The following is a 15,821-nucleotide window of genomic DNA, read 5'->3' as shown; positions in this document are numbered from 1 at the left end:
GTTACACTGGACGGAAAAAACACTAACTTTGGGGTAGAAAAGGAAATGGACTTGAGAAAAGGGCAGGCAGGAGCTTTAAATGTTCCCAGCAACATTTAAGCTCTTAGGCTGAACGACGGACACACAAGATGTTCCTTATATTGGCTCCGCACCTTTTTCATAGGGAAAGGGGCATCTAACTGAGCTTCAGGAGTGGGAGAGTGTCAAAGAAGGCTTCGTGATGACATGTCCCCTGAGCTGCAGCCAGAGGAGCAGGCAGTGACCAGGCAAAGAAGGTCGGGCTGGAGGAAGACGTGTTCAGGGACCGAGGGGCAGAAAAGGGGTCTAAACAGAGGTGAAAGTAGCCTGAAGGCAAGGGAAAGCAAGAGGGGTCAAGGAATCACAAATTATTTAAAGCATTATAACCATAACACAACAAAAGCTTAATCTGTCTCCAACTCGGTTCCACACGAAAAAGCTAGCACAAGCATGCTAACACAGTATCAGGCACACGGTGAGAAAAATCAAGAAACTAAGGGGGAAAGACTGACAAAGGGACCAGAGCTAAATGACCCCTGGTTCTAACATTTCCAAACAAGACATTTTATAACCATAAATTCAAACAACTTTTAACAGCTGACCTGGAAGAAGACGGAGGACTCAGGGTACAAAAGAATTCACAAAAATACAACGTATGAGGTCAGATAGTTTGAATTACAAAAGCCTGATAAATTCTGAGCCAGTACACGGGTGGCATAGCAGTGAAATGAGGACGCTGACAAAAACTGGCCTTGTCGGCACAGAAATGTTAGAAGGGACGTCTGAAGCCACGACTGATAGGAGGTCTGGGAAGATGGAGAAATGCTAAGATGTGGCTCCTGACAAGTGCAGTAAGAACAAAGGTCCTCAGCACCTTCCCAGGAGGAGGCCTTTGTAAAAAACACGATAGGTCCAAGAGAGACACACAAAACCCTAGAGCAGCGGAGGCAAAGGAAGGCGAGAATTAAGACAAAATGCCGCCTGACCGGCCCATGGCCAGGGCGGAGAGCACAACAGCGCAGTGTGGGGAAGAGGCCGGCCTACCCTGTTAGCACGTGGCAATCCTGATGATGATCCCGACACACGTAGCCAGATGCTGGGAGACAGCTCAAGACTGGGTCACACCCCCAGTGGTTCACTCAGCAAGTACTTGGTATCCACCACATTCCAGGTACGGAGCCAGGCGTGGGGCATGGCAGCAAAAGAGGCAGAAAAAGCTCCTGTTGCCATGGAACCCACCATCTCACGGGGTAAACAGAAGCACTGAAATCCCCTAATGAGCATGACGACAAGTGCAAGGACCGTCCGGGAGAACACGAGACTGAGGTTCCGGTAAAGCAAGGCCTGAGGAGCGAACTGCTCAGTGCCAAGAGAGCACAAGAATGAGGGTTTGAGGTGGATGAAAGTTACCAGATGGGGCTTGTCCTGCCACTAAGGATGCACACAGTTGTAAAGAAAGTGCTCCCACCTAACAAGGAAGCTGAGAAACATAATCCATAAAGTCATGCCTTTCCTGACCCAGGAGACAGCTGAATATTCAGCAGAGAACTGATCACTGTGTACATGTGACGAAACTACCAAAGGCTAGGAAATGTCATGCAGAGGGAGTAGACAACAGCACAGGGCCAGAATAGCTCCTGCCTCCACCAGCCTTTCTCAGAAAACTCAGAATTCATGGGCAAATAGGTAGGATACTCAGGAATGTCCTTCCTCAGGAGTGGGGAATAATTAGCTGCTAGATGCCTAACAAATCATAAAAGCAAGACCAGAAAGGATCAAACTTTTTCCAGGTAGCTTAACTTGTCCACAACAAAGCTCAGGAATATTTACGAGAATACAAAAAGGTCCATCACCCAACAATGAAAAATCTAGGCAAAGATTACCAGGCATACAAAAAAAGCAGAAAAAATGAACTCATAATGAGAATAATCATCTATTGAAACTAACATTTAATGGACACAGATGTTGAAATTATAGACAAGGACATTAAAAATATATAAAATATAAAAAATATATTTTCCAATATATTGAAAAAACCAAGCAGAGATATGGATGGCATAAAAAATATCCAAACTGAATTTCTAGAAATGAAAAATATGATGTTTAGTATAAAAAATATACTCATTGAGATTAACAACATATTTGGCATGACAAAAGAAAAGATTAGTGAATTACAGGAGACAGTAAAAGAAGCTTCCCAAATTTAAACAGGAAAAAAATTTAAAAAAAAAGAAGAAGAAAAATGAGTTTCAGTGAGCTGTGGGGCAAATTCAAGTGATCTAAGATATGTAATTACATCTGGAGTTTCAAAAAAAAGAAGAGAAGGGACATAAAAAGTATGTGAGTATGTAATACCAATGATATTCCAATTTGATTTAAAAAAACACTATAGGGGCGCCTGGGTGGTTCAGTTGGTTAAGCACTCAACTTCCACTCAGGTCATGATCTCACGGTTCGTGGGTTCGAGCCCCGCGTTGGGCTCTGTGCTGACAGCTCAAAGCCTGGAGCCTGCTTCTGATTCTGTGTTTCCCTCTCTCTCTGCCCCTTCCTTGCTCACACTCTGTCTTTCTCTTTCAAAAATAAATAAACATTAAAAAATTTTAAAAAAACACTATAAATCCACAGATCCAAGAAACTCAACTGAATCCCAGAGAAACATGAAACAGTTACACCAAGGTACACCATAATTAAATTTCTCAAAACTAGTGATTAAGAGAAAAAGCTAAACACAACCACAAAACAAGGCACATTATGTGTAGAGAAACAAAGACAGTGATGACACACATTTCTTAGAAACAATGTGAGAAGAGAGTAAAGGAACATCTTCAAAACACTGAAAGAAACAATTTTCAACTGAGAACTTTATACCCCCCACACACATACCTTCAAAAACAAAGGTGAAGTAAAGGCATTTTCAGACCTACAAGTGCTGAAAGGGTTCATCAACAGCTGACCCAACTATAAGAAATGCAAATGCATTTCTTATTCGCATGACACCAAATGAGTCATATATCTAAATGTGAAACCAGAAACTAAAACTTCTAGAAGGAAATGGGGTAAAATCTTGATCTTGGTTTAGGCAAAGATTTATGAGATGCAACGGTGAACACATGATCCATACAAAAATACACTGAAAAATCAGAGTTTGTTAAAATGTAAAACTTCTGTTCTTCAAAAGACAGTGTCCAAAGAATGAAAAGACAAAGCACAGACTGAAAATAATTTGCAAAGTATGTATCTGAGAATGGCTTCATATCTGGAATATATAAAGAACCTTCAAAACTCAATGATAAGAAAGTCACAATCCCTAAAAGACATGCAGAGGATTTCACTAGATGCTTCTTGAACAAGAAAAATAAATGCCAAATAAACACATGGGAGACTGGCTAACATCCAATCATTAGGGCCAGGTGATTAAAATCACACTGACACACCACCATTTGAGAATGGCTGAAATCAAGCAGACTGACCGTGCCGAGTCCTGGAGGGACATGAAGGAAACAGAACTCTCACATGACTGGTGGGAATGGGAAATGGGGCCACCACTTTGGAAAACATTCTGGCAGGCAATTTCTTACAAAGTAAATCAGACACCTGCCATATGACCCAGCTGTTCCACCCCTCCAAGAGAAAAGAAACTCTATGTCCACACACGGACTATACACAACTGTGCATAGTAATAACCCAAACTAGATAAGAACTTAAACCTGGAAACAGCTCAAATCTTGATCAACAGGTGAATGTACAAACTAGTGCTCAAATTCGATGAAATACTACTCAGCAAGAAAAAGGGATGAGCTACTGAAATACAGAATAACATGGCTGATCTCAAAATAGCGCAGAGTGAAAGAAGCCACCAGACGAAAAAGAATATAGACCATGTGGCTCCACTTATATAAATGTCCAGAAAATGCAAACTAATCTATAGTAACAAAAAGCAAGCCAGCAGTTGCCTGAGGACATGGGTGAAGGTCGGGATGGGAGGAGGGGAAATTACAAAGGGACAGGAGGGTACTTTTGGGGGTCATGGATATGGTCATTGGATGTGTTGATCGTGATGGTGCTTTCACGGCCACATACATACATCAAAACTTATCAAATTGTTTGTAATATGTGAAATTTGTTGTACACCAACTACACCTAAGTAAAGCTGTTAAAAGATGGAGGTCTATTCCTGGTAAGATACCGTAAGCACACTGCTACTGAATACAGCTGCAGAGCTTGGACAGGATGCATAGGGCAGGAATTTGAAGGTTTGATAAATTAATAGCTGCAGGCAGACTGGAGAAGCAGACCAGAATTTGAAGCCCTACCCAATAGGCAGTAAATTCATCATTTCTTCTTCTTGGTCCCAGTCATAGGGCCAGTGGCATGAAGTGAGCAGCAGAATAAGATTAGAGAAGCCTCCAGTTTTGGCTGAAGGGAGTGCCAAAGAACCAGAAATTAACTAGGGAGACCGCAGAGAAGGAGGACTGTGGGAAAAGGACACCATAGCATTTCTTGTAAACCACTGGGTTCAGCCTCAAGTTGCACACGTGTAGATATCATCCTCAACGGTATATCAAAGACTTTGAGAACTGAACCAACAGATAAACCATGGCTTGATCCCCAGGCTGGCCCCTGGATGGCCGTTATCGGGACTACGTGAATAGCACTGCAAAGGTCTTGGAAACTGAACACACACTGATATCACAGCTCATGGAAAGCAGGTCACAACTCTCAACCTGAACCTGCCCAGGGTGAATGCCTGCGAAACAAAAATATGAACCTTTCAATGGGATTTCTAAACAAGACCAAGACTCATCAGACAGCCTTCAAAATGTCTGGGATACAACCACAAATTACCGGACATGAAGAAGCAGGAAAATCTCAGATCACGTGTGAAAAGACCATCAAAACACACCAATACAAGATGATGCAGATGTTGGCATTACCTGACAAGGACTTCAAAGCAGCTATTACAAAAAAGTTCTAACATATTTATCATATATATTACTGATACTGAAGGCAATCAATTCAATCAACCCTTCTCAAACAGTTCTTAAATAAACCATAACCTATAATGCTTCACGAAACGTTAAGGCATGGGAAAGACAAAAACATTTTACATTCTCCTATTATCAGAAAGAACATGAAGCAGAACATAAAATGGGTGGTGAGGCATTTCAGCAGGCAGTTGGTAACAAGGACTCTCTCACAGGAGCTGTGTGTGGTGAGAAACTCACTCTCTGGAAATGGTAAAAAATAGTTATAATCTGATTTATTACTCTTTTTCTCCCCCAAGACTTTACCTTTACGTAATCTCTATACCCAACATGGGGTTCAAACTCACATCCCTGAGATCAAGAGTCACATGCTCCACCGACTGAGCCAGCTGGGCACCCGAATCTGATTTGTAAAAAATATTAAGTGTACTCTGTGCACTTTAAACCAAAGAATGTAATTCAAGCTCTCGCCATTTTGGGGCACCGTCATGTAGGTTACATGGTGTCTGGTTAAATAATACACAGCTGGGTTCAGATCTATATGTGGAAAAAAGGAAAGCACAGAGGTTCCATAAGAAAACAGGTGAGTCTTTAAATAACCGTGCAGCTGACGAAAGCCCTTCTAAGAGGACCCTTCAGTACAGAGAAGAGTCACCACAGAAGATCCTGGTTGGGATTCTCTGTCTCCCTCTCTCTGCCTCTTCCCCCTGCTTCTCTGTCTCTCTCTCTCAAAATAAATAAACCAACACTAAAAAAAATAAAAACGTAATATCCTTTGACCCAGTAATTCTATACCTGATGATCTACCCCACAAGAATACAAGTAGCAACACACCAGGACGTGTGTGCACAATGCTAACTGCAGCTTTACTTCTAGAAGGCGAGAATGGGACGCGAGGCGCATGTGCACCAGCACAGCAGCGGCAGGACGCATACTAGCCACAGTGAAGCAGGACTTTGTCAGATGACCTGCTGGGCTTCCACCAGCTACTGCTGGGAGAAAATCAAGAGGTAGAAAAAAGGGAATTCTAATTCTGTGAAATAAGCAATGACAGAGTCACTGCATGCCTCTGCACATACGTGTATAGCTACACATGAGTCTGTATGAGATTTTACTAGAAGTCTAGAGGGAAATAAGGATGTGCACCAGCTAGGTTGCTAGCACAGGCTACTACGGGCGTAAGGACGGAGGCAGTGGGTGTGGCGAGGGAGTGTCTATGACAAACACAGCCAGACGATGTAATCTGATGTAACCCCGTATGTGTAAATATGTGCGCCTGTGGGCATGAAGACATAAATACCAAATGCCGATGGTGGCTGGCGGGGCTGTGGAGCCTCGGGTGACGTTTACTTCATTATTTGTATTTTCATTTGTTTGAACTCTTTAGAATTATCAATATATTGTTTGCACACTAAAAAGCCATTTTAAGTATGGCAAACAGTATATATTTAAAAAGAAATAAAGGGCAAAAGAAAATGGAGAAAAATAACTCAGCATTTTAAAAAGGTTTGATTTTTATTCCATAAAGAAAATTTCTATACCTCTGGGAAAATATACAACCTCCAGACACATGGGCAAATGGTGTGAACAGACAATTCAGAGAAGAATAATCACTTTAGATCATCAGCCTCACTTACATGTTAAAGAACTAGGAATCCAAAAATCAAGTCAGGAAATAGTAACCATAATGAAACTCCTTGTGTTGGCAAGGATGTAGGAGACCAAGCATTTCACCTGTTGTTTGATGGGAACGTAAAACAACTTTTTCCAGAGGACAACTTAGCAAAGTAAAGCCCTAAAAATGAGCATGTACTTGGACTCAGGGGTTCCATCTCTAGGAATGTATGCGATGGAAAATCATCAGAAAAATGTACCCAAAACATAGATGCAAGTGTGCTCGTGGCATCTCTGTATGAAGTAATTACAACTGAAAACAATCTGAACCGGCACCGGGGACAGCCAGGAAGGGGAGCGCCAGGCGGCTGCTACAATGGCAATGTGGATTCCAGTTAAAGGTAGTGGCCTAATGCACGCACTATGTTGATAACTTCTCTTTCCAAAAATTCAGTTGAAACAACGGAAAGCAAATAAGTAAAACAAGAGCGTCAGGGAAAACCTGGGTGGAGTGCTGCCCACAAACCAGAGACACTGGAGATTTCTGGCAGAGAATGGAGCACTGAAACAGATTAATCTGCAAATGTAATAGAAAATCGGAACTTACAAGCTTGTGCAGGCAAAGCCAACGACCCCCGTAAGCAGCGCGCTTTCCCAGTACAATTCCTCAATCACTCTTTGATCAGCAGCGGCAGCGAAGAGAAAGGGTGCGGCGGGCACCTGCTCTCAGAGGAGACTCTAGTGTCGGCCGGGCGAAGACCACAGCAGAGGTCTCTAAAGTGGAGGGTCCAAAGAAAGACCCTCCTAGGTGGGTGTGAAGCCCAGCGAGCAGAGGGTCCTGAGCCGGGCCTCGGCTCCTCTGGGGTGTGAGCCCACCCAGCCCCGTATGGCCACCCGCCGTGAGCGCTGCGTGCATGTCATGAGGGGAAAGGGAAGTGCTGAAATGTCCACACTATTTGAATGCCTTTATCACGAACATACATTTAGATGTATATATATTTTATAATGCACATTTAAATAATTAATGTATTTAATTCATATATCTAAATAATTCAGGTGTTTAAATCTAAATATAGATTCAGGTCAGCGTTAGTGTATGATATCAAGACATCGGAAATAAAGTTAAAAAGTATAAAAGAACAGTGTGGTTTTATTTTGGTAGAAAAAGAGTATTTTATAAACATGTCTATTTAGCAAAAAGTCAGTAAGGATAGACACCAAAATGTTAAGCACCATTCATTCTGTATGGTGGAGTAATAGGTGACTTTAATTGGTTTTTCGTTTTTGTTTTTTACATTTCTGTACTTTAGGAACTGTTCTGCAATGACAAATTAGTAATAAATCATCTTTAATTCAAAAAAATAAAGCCATTTAAAAAGCTAACTGCTTTGAGTGTTATTAAAGCTCCATCATAAATTCAAGGGCATTTATAGCTTTTTCATCAGAGACAGTCTTCAACAACAACAAAGAAATGGAGGAGGTCATCAGAGCATCAGATCTTTCAACACATTTCTGGATATGAGAAGCCACCATCCCATATAAATCTGAAAACAAGGAAGGGGGCAGTGGGAACCAGGTGTCCTTTTGCCCTCAGCACCCACACGCATGGCTCTCTGGATGGAAAGGACTCCTCACTGACTCAACACTTCGTGACAGTGGGGACCATGTGTTCCCAAAACATAGTAGGTGCTAAGTATCAGCTGAGTGAATAAAGAGAGTAACACACATCTATCGACACCAGATCCCGTTAGAATAGGGAAAGTACACAGGCAAACACTCGTATAGGCACAAACTCAGCTCCGAGGCACGGAGACTGGTGTCTAAGAAGGAAAGCTCACTTACCGAGCGCCTCGCTGAAAGTCTTCCAGTCACAGTTCCTGTCTGATTCCACGTACAGGAAATGGAGCCCTTTATCAGTCAAGAAGAATCAGTTTCAGCTCTGACAATACCACGTGAAGTCAAGGACACACTGACCCTTCAGTCTGTCTGCCTACAGCACACAACACTCACTGCTCTCCTCCAGGAGTCCACAGGCCACTGGCCCCAAACCTCCAACTCGGAACGGGCCCTTTATGTCAGCAAACTGTGGACAAACAGGAGGTTCCCCCTAACCCTTGCAGAAACTGCACCAAGACATGTGGGTCTCTGTGTCCCTGAAAGCCCTGTGCACGGGGAGAGGAGGGCCATGTACCACGGGGACTCAGTGTGGATCAAGGAGGGTCGTGGGGCCCAGACGGGGGCTGACACTTGCTGAGCAGCCTTGGACCATCACAGAGCGCCTCCGCCCGCGGGCTGCTCAGGGTGAACGAGAACAACAGTGTCTCCCCGAAGTGAGCCCAGGACCGAGGTGCAGTGTCCGGTGGGAACATGGTGGTCAGCCCTACAGCTTCCGCATAAATGCGGCTCGTGAGCTGAAGGCATGTCAACTTGGGCGATAAAGAGACCTGAGTGATAACAAAACCATGGTTCACAGTTCAAGAATATTTGGTTATTTATTGCTAACTAAAATTTCAAGGAGTCTGTGTGTGTCCGAACCCATGCGGAAACCGTATTCCTAATCACAGTATCCCTTTCGGCTTCAGTTACCTTTTTCATGCGAGCTGGTAATCCATCCACGAAGGCTGACTTGGTCTTGTGAACCTGGGTCACAAAAGACAAAAATAATCATGTTCTCGCTGAAGTACCCGAATAGGACCGAGCATCAGAGCAGTGTTTCCCAGGGTGCTGCGCATGTGCCGCTCGTGTGTCGGCACTCGTGACTCCGGGAGACCCTGCAGAGGCCTGATGTGGTACCAGAATTAAAGGACAGTGACCCACAGAGAAGGACGACACCCTACTCCTTTTCCGGAATCATTCTTTTCACAGAAATGTCGCAGACATAAGTGGAGCGTTCTGAGTACCCACCCTCCCGCGTCCCTTATGGTACCCTTAGTTCTCTTCCAATAGTTCCTTCCCTTTGGTGCTGTGACAAAATGAATGACAGACTGCGGTGGCCAAAGTTACGGATGCGGGTCACACACACCAGAGAATACAGGGCAGGGGACGTGCAGGCAGCTGAGGAGGAAGGGGGCGCATCAGTGAACAAGGCGGCCAAGGTGCTCAGACTGCTGTGAACCACGCCAGGCCCTGGAGAGAGCCTCCCGCACCCCACACTGGCAGAGTCCAGTCCACCAGGAAACCCCCTGAGGACAACACACGTCCCCTTCCTGTCCGCACGCTCTTCTTCCAGCAGGCTGGCCGTGGGCTCGGCCAGGCCTGTGCAGGCACAGTAGGGCTCAAATAAGCCCTGTTCCTTGCAGAGCTCTGCCAGGGCCACTTCTGTGACTTTGGGTTTCTCTTATCAGACACAGGGCCCTCTGTCCCCTCCATCACCAACTCACTTCCGTAGAAAGGTAACTTACCCGCCTATATTCCAAAATTATCTTGGGTAACGGATGAAGATCTTGCAGGGCATTTAACTGAAAAAGGAGAAGAAATGTCACCAATGTAATTCCCTCACTTAATTTTAACATCTTGAACACATTTTCAGCTGGAGAAAGTCCTAATAATAAAGGGTCTGCATTGACTATATTTTCCAAAATGAAGATTCATAATAAACTCATTTTTATCAAATGTGTAAATCTAAATCCCTTACAAAATCATTGTTGTCCATATGGGAGTTGAAGGCACTTCACACAAGCTTGGAAATAAGATTTCTCCTGAGATTTAAATTCACAAAATCTAAATCTAGGGTATGTAAAATACCACATAGGAAAGTAAATTAAGAAAATGCCTACAAACTTGTAACTCAATAGTTTAGGAGCACCCAACATTTCCATCACAGTTATCTGGGCATAATGTCAGGGAGGTAACACCAAAAGAGGATTATGGATTTTAAAACTAATTTTAAAAGGTCAAAATATTACACACAGGACAATACAAGATCATAAGAATATGGTTTGTTCAGTTTCACAAAGTGAACACACTTGGGTGCTACTACCCAGATGAAACACTCGAGATTCACCCCAGGCTCCTGCCCCTCCCCACAGGTAACCAGCATCCTGACCTCCACGATCAAGGCCACTTTTCCCAGTTTTTGAACATCATATCAATGGAATAGAATGGGCACTCTTTGTGTGTGGCTTTTGTTTTAAGGTTCATTTATACATTGTCTGAAGCAGCATTTCATTTACTTATACTCCTGTATTCAATTGTTTTGAGTGGAGGACAATTATATTTTATCCTTGATGGACATCAGAGGGTTGTTTATGGGCTATGACGAACAGTGCTGCTGTGAACATTCTGGTGATGGCTTTTGGTTACCACATGTCCACAGCTGTGTTGCATATAAACACAGAGAGGAACGGAATTGAAGGGCCAACTGTAGCAGAGGGAACACCAGCCAGTTCTCCAAAGTCAAGGCACCAATTTTTACCTCATCAGCAACATGTAAACATTCCAACTGCTCCACATCTTTGCCAACACATGTTGCCCTAGGCCTTAATTTTGGCCATTCTGGTAAATGTGAAGTGATATCACACAGTAGTTCTAATAATGTATATTTCCCCAATGACTAATAAAGCTGGACAGTATTCACATATTTATTGACTAATTATGTATCTTCTTTCACTAAACCCCTGTTCATGTCTTTTGCCCATTTAAAAAATTGGTTTGTGTGTCCTTTTTTTTTTTTTATTTGTAGGAATTTGTTATTCTGGATAGGGTTTTCTTTAGCCAGTTATATTTATTGGAAATATCTTCTATCCCTCTGCGACTTGCTTTTTTTTTTACTTGTTTAATGACATCTCTTCATAAACAGAGGTTTACTATTGTGCAATTTATCAATCTTTTCCTTTATGGTTGATACATTTTGTGTCCTGTTTAAGAACGTTTACCTACCTCAAGGTCTGAGGATATTCCCTTAGGGTATCTTCTATAGTGTTGATTGTCTTGCTTTTTATATTTATATATACAATTCACTTGAAATTTATTTTTGTGGGATGTAGTGAGCTGTCCTTACTCATTGCTTTGCAGAGCCATCCTCTCGGACACTGTGTGTTTCATACCCACGTGTGGTCTCCCCATCCTGGGTCCATTGGTCTATTTGTTTATGTTCGAATCAACAGGACACTGTCCTCCTTAGACCCCAGTAATCCCTATTGATTTAGGATTAATCTTTTATTATTTTTTTAAATGTTTATTTTTGAGAGAGAGACAGAGAGAGAGGGAGACAGAATCCAAAGTAGTGTCCAGGCTCTGAGCTGTCAGCACAGAGTCCGACGCTGGGCTTAAACTCACGAACCATGAGATGATGACCTTAGTCAAAGCTAGATGCTTAACTGACTGAGCCATCCAGGCACCCCGATTTAGGATTAGTCTTGATGTCCAACAAACTAAGATCCTCCAGATCTTCTCAAGATCACATTGGCTCTTAGTGTTTTGCATTTCCATGTAAATTTGGGAATCGGTTTGCCAGTTTCTACAAAAAAACCTCTTGGTAGCATTTTAATTAAGGTTGTTCTGAATCTATAAATCAGGTGTGCGGGGGAACTGATGATATAACTCTAACGTAATAGTCTAAGGCACAGAGTTGCATCACTGTCTGTTGGAATAAAGACTAAGGACACAGGAGCCTTGGTTAACCACAGAATCAGAAACTGGAGAGCCAGCACTGGGGTTGTGGGAGTAGGCACCGCCCAGGCGGAGGCACCCTACCTCAGTATAATCCAGAATTATTGTTTTCTTAGAAAAGCTATCCCTCGGGGGATGAAAGTATTATGAAAACACTTAGCCAAGAAAATTGCTTAAGGTCAACTGACTCTCCTTATCCTGATACCTTACCCACAAAATATCTTTCTAGCCACAGTCTCCCTGTATATCTCTACTTGAGCTGTCTGAGAACACTTGAAAAGAATTAAGTATTTGATCTCCTAAAACTTTGGACAAAGCCCCACCAGCGTTGGTTGGAGATCAGAGGCAGTGCCGCAGCCACCCGCCACCCCGGGAGCTTTATCACACACTCCCTGCGTTGGCTCCTGACAGCACATTCTTCTCAGCTCCCTTCTCTCTGCAGCCACCCCGTAGCCTCTTGTTGGCACCTCCTCTTTCCCTGACCTCTAAACATCAGTTCCCAGCGTTCGGTTCTGTGGTTATCAATGTTGGCTGGCTCATGAGAATCAGTCAGGGGGCTTCAAAGACATGGCTGGGCCTGGACTGTCCAGCCCACGACAAGATTCTGTGGGTCAGTCATCAACCTGGGCATGACGGATTTTCCAAAGCTCCGACCAGGGCAGGGGACCACCATCCCAGGGTAACTTCAATAAATATCAGCTGAGCACTTCCAAGTATGCATCTCCAGCATGACTACACCCACCCAACTGCTCACATGGTATCTCTGTCTCGAGTGTCTTGTGAACCACTCTGTCTTAACACATCACAGGGTGAATGTTGGACTCCCCCAGTAAGCTGTTCGTCTCCCGGTTTTCTCCGGTAGTGGCCATCTCTATCTGCTCATGGGCACAACTAAGGAAACCAGGAGCTACGCCCACAGTCTTCTGTTGACACATGAATGCACATCACAGAGTTCCTTTCTGCTCTAAAAAAGCTCGGAAAATTGGTCTGCTTTGCTCCATCTTCACAGATGTCACTTAGACCACCAAGACTTCAGTCCCTGCTACATCCCACAGTGACAGCCTATTAATGAGATTCTTCCCTTCTCCAACCAGCTAGGAGAGTAGACTTTTTAGAACATAGCTAAGACCTGTTAGAATGGACAGACTCCAAAGCACTGACCCCACCACACGCTGGTGAGGAAGCAGGAACCGCTGTTCACGGTGGTGGGAACGTAAAATGGTGCAGCCACCTTGGAAGACAGTTTGGCAGTTTCTTACAAAACAATATACTCTCACCATATGATCCAGCAATCACGCTTAGTGTTAAGCCAAAGGAGCTGAAAATTTACGTCCACACGAAAACCTGTACGTAGATGTTTATAGCAGCTCATCGCCAAAACTAAGAAGCAACAAAGATGTCCTTCAGTAGGTGAATGAGTAATAAACTGTGGTCCATCTAGATGGTGGAATATTATTCAGCACTAAAAAGAAACAAGCCATCAAGCCAGGAAGAGACCTGGAGGAAGTGTGGACCCACATGACTGAGGGCAAGAAGCCAGTCTGAAAAGGCTGCACACCGTGTGATCATCTATGGGGCATTCTGGAAAAGGCAAAACTATGAAGATAGTGAAAATATTGGGATGAGAGGAGGAAAGGGGGGAGGTACAGGAGGAGCACAGAAGATTTTCTAGGGCAGTGAAACCATTCTGCATGAGACCATAATAATGGACACCTGTCATTATACATTTGTCCAAACCCACAGAATGTACACCACCAAGGGTGACCGGTGAGATCAACCGTGGACTCTGGGTGACAATAATGTGTCAGTGAAGGCTCGCTGATTATAACAAACGGTCCCACTGGCAGGGGCGCTGACAGTGGGGGAGGTGGTGCACATGGGAGGCAGGTGGTATATGAAACTCCTCTGTACCTTCTTTCACAGTAAAATTGTGAAATAAAATATAAAGTCTAATAAAACCATATCTAAGATCACAGTTGTGCCCTTACTTGAACTGTTCTGGGCTATACTTTTTACCTGAAGTCCACATCTCTTTCCACAAGGAGGGCAACAGGGTGAAGGAAAGTAGAGATTTGTCTTAATTTTGAATTCAGAACTGTCTACATGTGCTCTCTAGTTCAGGTTAGTTTTCTTTTAATGCACAGAATAGTAAGAGTTGCTCAGTTAAATAAGAGAGTAAGGCTAACAATAGGATTTACATGGATCATGTCTTTGTGAAAAGTCACGGGTTGTGGTGTTAATTCCGTCAACAGGAAGCCCATCCGCACCAGAAGAGAGTTCCGTCTCCGTTCTCGTCGTCATGTCGCTGGTTGTCTGGAAGCTCCCGGGAGCCACAGAGGGAAGGGCAGCACTGCTAGCTGGTGTCAGGACAGAGAGTAGACCCGCCTGGGACCCTCGGCTCTACACAAGGGGAAGGGTGTGGCTTTTCCAGGTTCCACCACTGCTCCAACTTGAGGGCACGGTGCCCCCTTCTGCCCTGCGGGGGTGAAGTCCATGCTGGGGCCTCTCCCATAGGATGGGTCTGACCCTTGCTGTGCCGGGTCCCCGTGAACAAATGACAGATATTTGGTGCAGCCCCACCAGGTGCCGCTTCTGGCCACTGGGCTCTGGGGACGTGAACAAGTCAATGCAGAGCTGTCACTAGTGCAGCCTACATCCTAGAATGATAAGTAAACCAGTAACTAAGACAACTTGAGGTGCAGAAAAGAATCTGGGTGAAGACACTGTTGTGCCGGGGGCCTTACTGCTGTCTGTGTGGCCAGGGGGGGCCTCTCTGAAAGCAATACTTAGGCCAACAATCAGAAGCCACTGTGCAAAATCCAGAAGAGTCTCTAGACCAAGAAAGAGCCTGGGCAGAAACCTGTGAAGAGCGAGGGTGCTCACGGGGTGCGGGGGGGTCAGGGTAGGGGCGTAGGAGGCCAGACAAGGGGCAGGGCCAGATCCGTGGGCCTGGGGACACACCAGAGGGCTTGAGTTTTAATCTAAGTGTCACAGGAAGCCCCTGGGATATACGCCAGGGGAATCACGTGATTTTTCTAATGCTGCAAAAGATTGCTCTTCCTGGACGTGAGGGCTAACTCACCAGCAGACTAAGAGCAGAAGCCCTTGGGCGCTGTGCAAGAGCGTCAGTGGGAGAGGACCAGGCGGTGACAGTGAAGATGAGGGAAGCAGACAGACTCAAGACCTATGTTTGCGGGTAGAGATTGTAAGGCTTGTTGTGGGGAAGAAGGTCAAAGAAGACTCATAGGTTTCTGGATGAAGTAGCTAAGAATTACAGGCAGTACTTGTTAGCTTTTGAGAGCTCATGTGTCAGGCATGGTCCTAAATACTGTTTTACCTTGAACGCCCACAAGATCGTTGTAGGGAAAGGACTATTACTGTCCTTTTACACATCAGGAAACTGAGGCACAGAGTGGTCAAGTGATCTGCCCCAGCTGTGCGGGTCGGTGTGGTGGCGGCCTGCACTGGCCCCGCCCCACCCACCGCTGGCTCACAAGGACACGGGGAGGGCAGGCGTCCGCCAAGGTGGAAGAGGGCAGATTCCGGTCACGGCAGGTGGCCGTGATTCCCTCGAGCCGCCTGAGCTACTGAGGG

At 44.6% G+C, this 15,821-nt stretch overlaps 1 protein-coding gene across 1 annotated transcript in view; it reads right to left on the bottom strand.

The window, feature by feature from the left end:
* The window catches only part of POLN (DNA polymerase nu), a 128,158-nt gene that overhangs the window by 92,100 nt on the left and 20,237 nt on the right, over positions 1–15,821 (bottom strand). The window contains 3 exon segments of the mRNA XM_040495984.1: positions 8,460–8,525; positions 9,204–9,257; positions 10,019–10,075. Of these exon segments, the coding sequence (XP_040351918.1) occupies positions 8,460–8,525; positions 9,204–9,257; positions 10,019–10,075 (177 nt within the window).

Source organism: Herpailurus yagouaroundi, unplaced genomic scaffold (genome assembly GCF_014898765.1).
Source record: "Herpailurus yagouaroundi ecotype Mexico unplaced genomic scaffold, PumYag 28, whole genome shotgun sequence".
In the NCBI taxonomy this organism is placed as follows: Eukaryota; Metazoa; Chordata; class Mammalia; order Carnivora; family Felidae; genus Herpailurus; species Herpailurus yagouaroundi.
The sequence above is the reverse complement of the archived record's forward strand: the minus strand, read 5'-3'. Positions and strand labels throughout refer to the sequence as shown.